The sequence below is a fragment of the Battus philenor genome, unplaced genomic scaffold, assembly GCF_028537555.1.
Source record: "Battus philenor isolate CCGP_79_NKW_IND1 unplaced genomic scaffold, ilBatPhil1.0.hap1 SCAF_27, whole genome shotgun sequence".
Lineage (NCBI taxonomy): Eukaryota > Metazoa > Arthropoda > Insecta > Lepidoptera > Papilionidae > Battus > Battus philenor.
This window is the reverse complement of record NW_027181690.1, coordinates 4,563,441-4,575,494: the sequence shown is the minus strand read 5'-3', so window position 1 is coordinate 4,575,494 and position 12,054 is coordinate 4,563,441. Positions and strand designations below refer to the sequence as shown.

Genomic DNA, 12,054 nt, shown 5'->3' with positions numbered 1-12,054 from the left:
TGCTCCGTCTGAAAGTAGAATTAAAGCTCTCCTTATTTTATAATAAAAGAGACACACAAATCACATTAATTACAGAAGCTTCTGAAGGGCATATGTGTATAGGTAGAAGGAACTTAGAAGAAGAGACTTAATATACCTTGCTCTAACTTGATACTGTGGTACGGATTATAAATATTTTCAAAACTACATACAGCTGCAGGTATTACTTATAATTAGAAGTTAACTATGCTAATATCTCGTCGTTAAAATATTAAGTGTCTGAAAATATGAATCGAAAAAAAATCGTTTATTGGAAATTAATATTTTATTTTAATTTTTTGCTCTACCGCTACTTATAATTTCTGTAGTAAACAAAGTAATCACAAAAAAATCGGACGAGTTTTTTTTGAAAAGTCTTCTCAGATAAGAGCGTATTTGAAAGCCTCTTACGTTTAAGTTTAAGAATGTAATTATTAATAGGCACAATTTGATTTGCGTTTTTCAAAGTATCAAACTAGGCTCTCCCGGAATTTAACTTATGATGTATACAAATTGTCAATGTAAGTGATAGTAATAAAAGAATATATGAAACTCTCTGTAAAATTGGAAGTGAGAAAAATAAGCAAATTTGCTGAAAAAAAAAAACTTTTTTTATAGCCCCGTAAGCTCCGGTGTGACACTAGCCTATAGTGGTCGCCAATGAGGTTAATACACTGTATAGTCGATACTCCTTGGACGCAACAGTAACTCCTTAGCGGCGGCCGAGACGAGCGACTTGTGTTGCCGACATAACTTAAATGTTTCGCGAGTTACATTTACCTGTAATTAATGAACTAATTAAGTGACAAATTAAAGTATAAACGAAAAATTTCCTTGTGTAATAGCTTATACAAAGCTCAAATCATTTAAACAGTTATTTTATTTACGATAAGATAAGATATAAGAAAGATTTACATAATTTTAAGAGGTTTAACGCATTGGTACAGGTATTTTGTTGTATTACTATAACGTTTTACGCTTCACGGATATTTTAAAAACTATACCTACACTTCCTTTCACTTACGCGTAAATAAATACAAAAATGAAAATATTATAAAAAAGTGAAGATGGTAATACATTTCAAAAACCCAACGGAAATATAGAAGTAATTAGTTTTTAAAAAGTTATATGTGAAATTTATTCTACGTAGCGCTCTTTTTCTCTAAAAAATAATACTTTATCTAAATTTATAACACATAAAATTTAGTATTATGTTATTATTAGTTGTTAGAATACTATTACAAATATTATATATGGGTTCAATTCGTGGGATACAGTCTCACACTGTGCATTAATGACATGGGATTGCCATTGCTATCAAACAAGTTTCCAGAGGATGGGCAACAGCGTCATCTGCGAAACATTACATGGTGATTACAGTATATGTATATCCACCAAACATACTTTTAGAGACGGGATATGCTTTGTAATGGGAGGCTAGGGGCTTAAATAACGACACTTTATATATATATGTACATATGTGTGTGTGTATATATATATGTATGTGTATATATGTGTATATATATGTGTGTGTGTGTGTATATATATATATATATATATATATATACCGTACAATCGTAATGACTGATTCCAAGCTGCGTAGTAAAGAACAAAATTTTGCATAAAAGTTCTCTGATAGTGACGAAATATGAAAATTTGAGAATTATATATTACAATAAAAATATTTAACAAATACACACAATAAATGTTCAATGTAGTATCTGTGTAAGGTTATTGTTAATGTTTAATATTTTAAAAGAGATTTCTTTAGGCCCATGCTTATGATCCTATAAGCACCCACTGCAAGGAATAGGTCTCTCCTTAAAATCACCAAGATGACCGGTCTTGTTCAGTTCGCGTCCAAGGACTTTAAATGTACGACAATATGTAATCATTCCAAAGATAACATCTCGAAGTAACTCTAAATAATTTGCTTTTAAGAATTTACAGTGTCGTGTAGAATAAATTATAATAAACCTAAAAAGTACATTACTTTTGTAATGACCATTAAAATACGTTGCATGTAGTTGAAAATGAAAATATAAATTGTTTTTACGCTACATTTAATTACGTTAAACCGTACACACGTAAAAATTGAAAAAATCGCTTATCGCTTTGTAAGTTCATAGTTTCTTCGTCAAATAATATAATTATAGCTGCTATTAACTTTATGACAAGGTTGAGTAGATTTTTTAAATTAATAATTGCTTTACTAAAACAATTATTTTCTTCGAAATAATTAATTTTTGTAGATTTCTTATTATCATCATTTCAGCCGTAAGATGTCCACTACTGGACATAGGCTCTTTGGAGTTTTACAAAAGTATCGGCTAAAAGCGGCCTTCATCCAGGGTCTGTCCATGGGCTGACCTACCCTGAGTTTCCCGGTCCGTGATCTCTACTCCAGAGCTTTAAGGCCCTAGTAGCTATATGTTTTTAGTTTCGTGAATTAAAATAAATATTATAACTGTACAATCTTGGGCAATGGTACAATCAAAAACTGGAGTTAAGTTAATTCCACTTCTTTGTTAGTTTTTGTCATTAATAAATGCTGTTTGCCAGTGGGCATATAAATCTTTACATGGTCGGAGTGGCAGAGCAATGAGGGTTAGATTTCTTTATCGGAAAAATCGCAAGATTACAAAGGCATTCAAAAAGTATATTGTGTAAACTAATATAACATTTTATTATCTTTAGCGAGATATCAAGCGGAATTTTTAACTTATGCACAATGTAATTCATTATGGATAAAAGCTTTAAAGGAGTAAAAGTACAAGTGATACTTGTGATGATACCAAAGTAAAGTACCAGTTACGTCATTTGTTGGCAATTAATGTACACACTATCCAAAAATCAATAGTTCCAGAAATAATAAATAATGTAATTATAATACAGTAAGAAAAAGCGTTCCATATTAAAATTAATTATTGTTTACTATATATACCTGCAGAATATGAACTGCTGGGAGTTATTCGCCTGTAGTCCAATAAAAAAAAATGTAACGTGAAGAGATTCGCAGAAGAACAAGAGTCATCGATATAGTTCGAAGAATTTGCTTGTCAGAAATGGCAGTGGGCATTGAGACCATTGAGGTCGAAAGATTCTCGATGGCAACGACAAGCTGATTGACGCGGCCAGAGTAGACCCTTGACTAGTTTGATCGAAACATAATTAAGGTTGAGAGAAGTCGGTGATTGCAAGCAGCGTAAAACCGGACACCGTGACGATCTTTGAGGGAGGCTGAAAAGAATAATAAGAACATATTTCAAAGCATCCACTCTGTTATGCTACGAAGGTTAAAAAAGAAATTGTTCTGAAAAGAGCAATACACAATCGGGTCCTTCACTTCTTTCACAAATGTTCTTACATTTGTTTTCCTTGCATGAATTTATCATAATTCACTTTTTCGTCACGAAAGAGTATATTTTAAAATGGAATGTAATACGGAATATGATATCGATAGATTATTATTCTTTTATGAATGTTGGGTGTCAAATATTTTACATTGATTGGTTCAAGGTTGTAGTGACCAAGATGTTATTTTCCTTTTGACGATAAATTATTTATGCAAGGAAAGAAAAAGAAAAGTATGGAAACACTTCACCGCCTACATTGCACTACCATTCCGAAATGTGTATGTTTAACTTTTGAGGCCATCGTTATAAATTCTAAAATGTTTACATTAGTTACCAGTCCCTATGGAATAATGTACATTCATGTCATTTCACGAAAAACAAGAAAATACTATTAAGTTTAAATGAATAGAAAAAACAAATCTCAGACTTAATTTTTTTATTTTTTTAAAGATGATCACTGTTGCCGTATTGGCTTTACAGACTCTACGAGCTGATGGTGTATAACCCTCGTTTTAATAGCAAAGTTCGAGGGCTCCCTCAAGAGCCTCGGCTCAGGTCGTGGACCGCTACATACTACTTTAATACAGGATTAGTATAACACAGGCTTTTACAATAGAAACCTTAATTACACCATTAAAAATAGCTTAATTATGTCATCGGTCTACCAGCTCGTGTTCGTCGCTCGATTAGCTTTCGACCCCAAAGGCTATAGGTTGCACGAGTGGTGAGTTCCGTCCAGTGTCATTTCAGACGGGTAATTCTTTCAGCTACGTAGGTTACTTTAGTTCTTCTGTAGATCTTCTTACGTTACATTATTTTATTTTTTCTATTGAAGTTTAAACGGCTTATTACAGTAAAAATACCAGTATATAATTGAACAAGTGTAAACAAAAGCAACACGTTAATCTAAACTTGTTTTATTTTAATATAGATAAACAAAATAATATCTACGAGAAATGTAGAGGACATTTCTCCCGGATATTATTCATTTAACAGAAATTTTGAATTTTAATCATAAATTTCACTGGTTAGAAACTCTTAACATCTAAACAAAGCAAAATACAGAAATTAATTTAAAATTTAAACGAAAAACACCAGAGATAAACTTAAGCTTTCGTGTTTTTAAAGACTGATTTGTGAGACACTCATTCAAACTTTGTATTGAATGACTGAAGTGAAAATGAATGGAACGGTGAACGATTCGGATGAAGATCAGGGCTGTCTTTGGCATTATTTCCGCTGCCCGCGGTTGGCCATCTGCACGAGAATCTGTAGACGCATCGTCCGCAGGAAGGTTGCACCAGAACGGAGGTCCAGTCCCAGGTAACGTATTATTTTTCTGAATTGCTAAGTTATAACTTTTAGATTTAATTAAATAAATTAAATGACGACTCAGTAACCGTTTAGTCTTTGAGGCTTAAATATGGCTGAGGTATAATCTGCCTGCAGTACAAGATACGTGATGAATTGACTTGACGTGGATGTGTGGCGGCCATTATGACCTACCGAAGAGAACCCATGGATGACAGCAATAGGAAGAGGTTTCGTGTTACTGTAGCTGTTAACTAGGGTTCTTGGTTGATAGAACCCTCAGAACTCTCGCTGCTATTCCCAGACACAATTTCAAGTGACACCACAGCGTTTCTTTGGGAGGGGTCCCTTTAACGTAATGATAATTTAATTGTTCACCTAAAAAAAATTTTTTTCTAGGTTTTATTACAAATGTGGCGTAGTGGATGAGTACAAGTCCGCAGATAGCAATACACACCACCAAAAATCGGCAGAGATGGCGTAATATAGTTCATGAAAAACTTTCCTAAAAATGTCAGGATTCTGAGTAATGTAGGGGTACGGCATATGGAGGAGATTTATAGGCAGACCAGATACAACGCGAGTGACAGAAGCATACATTAATTAAATTGACTTTATTTTAGAATTCTATAAGCCAGACGTAGGTTTACGTGTTCCATTACATTAAATTTTAGTCGAATATAATAGAACATTAAACATTGGATGCAGGCCGCTTCCAACCAGTTAGTCCTGCGTCTCAAATCATGTTGATCATAAAACACATTTAAAAACTTATTTTCTTTTAAATGTGTGCTTTTAATCAACAAACTCATGACCTCGTAAAATAACGAAATAGTAAGTTATTAAATTACACTTCCGTTTATTTTACAAAGGCTAAAAACAAAGAAGTGGACATCACGCGAGCCTGTGCGTGCTTCCTCTATAGGTCAAAGGTAGAACGGATAAAATACGGACCCGCGTGGTGCGTTCTATGAAATTAAAATGAGTGTATTTCATTACAAGTCGTGTAAACCGAATTGTTAATGGCGGCGAAATGCCAACGGTCACGTGTCCATAATTGAGTTTCATTTTATTACAGTGGTAGAAGTCCCCCGCATGCTTCGTGTGGCCCGCGCTGCCTTTTGTGGATGTAATTTCATAAAATTTATTCCTGGTATTATTTAACACGACCAAAAATATTTTCTTCTAATTCTAACTGTTGTAGTTAAAAAAGGGCATTTTTTAAACGAACGCACTTCGGAATAATTTTGTTTAATCTATTCTTACGAACTCTACCAATTATTTTAATTCAGTACATAATTGAAAATCTCTTATATTGATATAGGGTAACTATCTACAGATGTAAAGCTTTATAGGGGTCAATATATCTGTCCAAAAGTCAATGGTTTCAGAAATAATTAATAACGCAAAAAAAGTGTTTTGCAAAATTCGAGTTACCACATATTAAAATAAATTATTGTTTACTATCTGCCCCTGTAAATTGTACTGCCAGGAGTTATTGGCCTGTTGCATTCCAATAGAGTTTCAAACATAACTTTATACTGGGTAATAAGAAAAAAGTCCAAAAGCTATATAACTTTTTGCGGAATCCTGAGCAGGAACGAATTCTTTCTTTAATGCAAAATCACCAATACACGCGTTATATAGGCGGAGGTGAGCGACCCCTCGTGCAAGTATTTGTTCCATAAATTTATCTAAATTGCAATGTCAGCTGCTACGTCGCTGATTCGGCGTCAGAATTCAAATCGACATTACGAAAAATGAATACTACATATGAATTCAAACCTTCAAAATTTCTACGCCTATAGCCTATCACCCGTATATTTATGTAGCCATGATGATATGATAATAAGTTATAAGTGCAAAAAAGTTTATTAAAAAAAAATATTTTGCAAATTATTTTCTTAAAGACTATAAACTTCTACTCCTTGGCATAATCAATTATAGCATCATCAAGTTCAAAGTAGTAGAGCGCTGATGGCGCTTAGCATTTATTTCTTCACAGTAAATAAGCTCGAAAGCTTCCTCGGAAGCTTAAACTATACCTATTCAACCAGATCGGATGACAGACCCTTTGCTCACCATGATGGAGACTCCGTGGAAAGACAGGGGCATGATCTCTTGCGTCTAGTTTTCACAGGCAACTTTGTCTTTTTACCTGTCAGTTGAGACGCATTTAGCATTTAGATGAGGGGGTTTGAAAGGATTGAACCACGGTTTGATTTATTGGAATTATTGGATTGTAAATAACATCATTGTGTATGACAAGAATTTAGTGTTGCCATCATAATCTGATTTTAACATGTATTATAATAGAAATGAACATAACAGAATTTTTCTCTACTTTCATATAACTGCACGAAACTATTTAATTGCCTACTAGCTTTTAATTAAAGGTTAATCAATGAACAGTAATAATAAAGCTATCTAAATAATACAGCCAGTTACAAATTATAGACATTATATTAATAATAAACAAGTTAATGTAAGATTACAGCGGATTTTAGATATTCACATTTGTCTATAACATCACTGTAATGAAGTTATAAAATATCTTGTTTTTAACAAATAATAAAATACCGGAATTAGTCGATATGTGATAAAAATATGAAAAAATGTCTAAATAAATAGGTAAAAAAAATGATTCGTGTAAATAAAGCAATGCTAATTACAAAGGTTATAATCAAAACACGAACGGAAGCACAGTTTTTAAGCTCTAAGCTATTATAATGAAAAGCTTTGTTAATGCCCGTAATAAAACTAACGAATTTAATTACGCGGTGTTGTACCATTTTACCTTGGATTTTTAAAATACTGTGCTAAAACTGTGGAAGCAATAGATGATAATTTTTTAAATTCTTTTTAAGAAGTTCAAGTACTGGTATCAGTTAACTTGTTTTAACCCTCCATTATATCACATAGAAGCTTAGAATAGTAACATTTTGCCTTCTAATATATTTCTGTAGTCATTATATAAACAATATTATCTTTAAGTTATATATTGATATGTCATATACGCTTCATTGTTATAAGATTATTATTATAATTTTTTAATAATTTTACTTATTAAGGAAACTGAGGTTTTACAATAATATGCGACTTAAATAATAAGGGGTCAGCACAAGTTTTCGCCTTTAGCATGATTTTAGCATATATAGAAATGTGTAACAAAGTCTTACATGACATATGTACATAAACATTATATGTATAAAATAAGGACAAATATACTTTGCTTATAATAAATCACTAACGTGTCGTTTACAATTTCTATGTCTAGAACAACGGTCTAGAAGTGTTATCTCTAGATTTTTAAATTAATATTTAATGGTTTTTATATAACAAACAACTTATGTCTGATTTACAGTACCTTCGTTCCGACCACATACGACACCTAAACCGTGTTTAAATAATAATAATAATGTATAAGCTACTAGCTTTTAGAGACCCTTTTAGAGCTTTTTTTGACCAGATTTTAGATCCGCGAGCCCTGAGTTCGAAGAAGCTTAAAAGCTAGAAAGGCTAACAGTGCCCAGCATCTATCGTACAGCGCCCAGCATCAACTGTAATATAGTAATATGTTAGTCTTAACTCATCAGGCAATCCTAAAAAACTACATATGTTGTGTATTCTAAATCTCAAATAAATATATTCTGTTTAATGTCGGGAAATACATTTATTGCTAAGCATTTATCCAAAAAATAAGCCAAGCAAAGATAATACAAAATTATAATTGATTGCGAGAATCATTTTTAAACTGATTTTATTGAGCAGTGGTAGCCCAGTGGAAGAGGACCGAGACTTGCGATTGTCGGTCGACAATCCGATCTCCAGGAATCTTATGTAACTTTTTGCATTATCCTCCCGTGAGTCCTTGTTTTTAATCTCGTTAAGAAATCCTACATTGTATGCCTTTGGAATGAAACGGTACCCTTTTTAAAAATTAATGGTATTAGAAATAATAAACAATAAAAAACATTATGCTAATGATAGCCTAGTAAGAAAGAGCATTTTCAAAATTCGGACTACCACATATGAGATTTAATTATTGTATACTGTGTGTTTAAAATTAATTATTGTTCCAGTTGTATTTCAACTATTTTAAACTCTAATAGAAAAAATCTATATTTCAGAGTAATTACTTTATACGGAGAGATTTATAATAGGCGTAAAAACTTTAAAGATGCTAAAAAATATCCTGCTACTTTCAGCCTTTTAAAACTTTTACACCTACGACCAATCACCCTGTATATACGTGTAATTTATTTAATTTGCCTGTAAAGCATTAATCATTACATGCGCTCTTATATCTTGTTATATACATTACATATAATTATATTTATTACGTTCGGAAACAGTGGTAAGTATCGGGGGCAGCCATTATTATTATTGATTCAATAATTCTACCGGTTGAATTGTTGTCGTTAGCACTTATAGTACCGACAACAAAAAAGTCTGTATACTAAATTTAAAAATATGACGTAACATCAATCAAAAACTGCGCATTGTGTCAATTAAATATAACAATAAAGAGCTCGAAGTATTTGAAAAAAAAATTTTTTTTCTTTTTCTTTCTCACGTTAGGGGTAAGTTCAAACCCTGGTGTAGTAATATCTTTTATCTCATTGGCTAGTAATAACAAGCTAAAGTTGTGTTTACGCGTATATATTTTTGACAAGGCACGGACACGGTATTTTGCTCTTAAGATGATGATTGATTGCTTCTGCTTTCTTAACAGTTTGATTTGTTTTGGCACTGGTTTTTATTACCCTTTGTTTATACTATCTTAGGGGTCGTTGAACCGTAAATAAATGCTATGAAATAACTGGCACCATCAAACTAGTATTATATTATTAAAGCAAACACGAAAACAAAATTAAATAGTGGATATGGTAATGACGAATTTTTGAAATACACAAAAAGAAATAATTTTTACTTGCGAATCTTTTCGAAAAGAAGCCATATTCTACACATTGACAGTTTATTTTTTAATAGTTAAATTGTTGACAGCCAGTACAATTATTTGGCCCTTTCACTCGCATACAAAAGTGCGGTTATAAAAACGCCGCATCAACTCTCCTCGGCAATTTACTACTAAAAAACTACATTGATTGTTATAAAACTGAACATATTAATCATTTTAAAACTAATAAAGGATTGATGAAAACAAAAAAAACTAAAAATTGTTCGTCCCCTTGATACATAATTATTAACCAATATTTTTAATCAATGAATATTAAAACGTATTAATTACTATATGCATTGCATCTGTAGAGCTATATACATTGTTTTTTATTAATAGACTTTATAATTTATATTGTATAGAGGCACTATTCTCTTTTCGTTTTACGTTATCAGAGAAAACTGTTATTTTTATGCCGACGGTACACTTCTGTTTACAATGAAAGCACCTGTTTTTACTGTTTACATTTCTTTTTTATCCAAGCTTTATGTGGCAGTAGTTGTGACGTGTTCAACGTACACGATTGTCAGCTTTTAAAAGTAATTGTGTCTCGAAAAATGTTTCCCGCGCATTATGTCAAAATTGAAATACAAAGATCGACGCAGATCGAGCATCAATTTCCAGAACTTTGAACGGTTTCATTTTTTAAATAGGTTTGGAAATGTATATATTTATTTATATCTTAGAACTTTTTTGTATTACATCACAGTTAAAATATTTCTTTTAAAATTCAATAGCAGGTCTCTCTTGGAAGATGCATTACTACATTTCGACTAAGAGTACCACAACTATGACGATTATTACAGGAAAATACGCAACTTATCTAGTTGGTTAGAGATATAAAATTAAGGATTCGTTCACATTGGAGGTAAAATGTCAGTAAACATCTATCGAGAAAAATTTCAATATGCATTTTCGCATCGCCTTAAAAGTGAAAATAAAACCCGTATTATCTAAAACTCATTGATACATTTATTTTTAGATTTTATTAAAACATGATTGTTACTTGCTCGCCTTTCGAAAAAGTAACCATTTGTAAATGCTTTTTCATGTTTCTTTACAATGGCTACCGACCGTCACTATTTCACCGTTGTTTATGAAAATACAAAAGAAAAAACGCTACGGTAATTTCAACTAATATATTGTGACATGTGACAAACCATCGGTCTTACTCACATTTACAGATGATGACTATTGGTGTTTTTTATTAACGGAAAAATCAACATAAGCATTCATATATTCACCGAGTTTGAGATGATAGAGCGTTAAAAGCAATTTGTTTGCTAAACCTATCAGTAATAAGCAAGCTACAGAGCTTCTTTAGTAGCCGGTATATATACAAAAAGAGATAAGAAACCGCTGAGAATCGATATATTTAATTGATACAGTATTGACTGATAGATACTTACATGTATCGGTCATTTTAATTAATTTTATAATTTAAAATGAAGTAAATAAAAGTCTTTATAAATGCCTTTAGTCAAAAGTTTTTTATAGATTTTATGTAAAAAAAAGTTTTTATGATGCTCCTTTATTATTCGTTCGGTCAAAATCGAAATTACGTTTGAATACTACTGACCGATACCTTCTCAATATTTAGTTTCATAATATCGATATAAAACGTACGAAAAAAAAATATTGTAAGGAAAATATCGAGTAAGTACTTGTATTTACTCGTCTCCTTTCCTATACACAAACCACGAAAGATTTTTTCATTAACACGGTGCTACAACTCCATAGATGCTTATTTAGTAGAGACCATTCTTTATTAAATAATCTCGGCGGCTCCTTCGAAAGTCTTAGATCAGACCGTAGCACCTGTACAGCATTGGAATCTTACCAAGAAAGCCACGACTTCTTCTCAATCGCGTCCGTCTTAAACGCCTTGACGGAATTGATGACAAACTCGAGTTATTGATTTAACTTGATCGGACCTACTATAGGTAATGGCTTACTTGATCTTTTACCGTCGACATGGTGATACCTAAATATTATAAAAATGGTCTTATTATGACCGACCTGTCTATGCAGCCGCATTGTGAATAATAACAGAAACATTTTCCATACAGGAGTCGCGAGTCACGTCGCAGGATCAACCGTCCACCTTCAGCCTTATACAGTACACTCGGTGAGAGGCTCCGTACCAGCACCCCAGCTGCTTTACAATGTGCTCTGTTCTGTGGAGGAGCGGGATGCCAGTATGAGCTACCACAGAAACGGGAGACAGCTATACAAGGATTGTGTTCTGATTGGTGAGTAGAGATGTAAATTGTAATAACTTACAAGAGGTTTCTTTTGGAAGAGACGGTCTGAGTTCCTAGCCTCTTTTTCTGTGGCTAAATATTTGTGTCTTTATTTCTATTACAACAAAGACACGTGGTCTTGTGAATCATGGGTCTATGTTTTTTT

General features: G+C 32.4%; 1 protein-coding gene across 1 annotated transcript in view; it reads left to right on the top strand.

Moving 5' to 3' along the window:
- The first annotated feature begins 4,469 nt into the window (after window positions 1-4,469).
- The window catches only part of LOC137925455 (uncharacterized), a 35,635-nt gene continuing 28,050 nt past the window's right edge, over window positions 4,470-12,054 (top strand). The window contains exons 1-2 of the mRNA XM_068768898.1: window positions 4,470-4,697; window positions 11,715-11,897. Coding sequence (XP_068624999.1) covers window positions 4,540-4,697; window positions 11,715-11,897 — 341 coding nt within the window. The 5' untranslated portion in view covers window positions 4,470-4,539. The remainder of the gene's footprint in view (window positions 4,698-11,714; window positions 11,898-12,054) is intronic.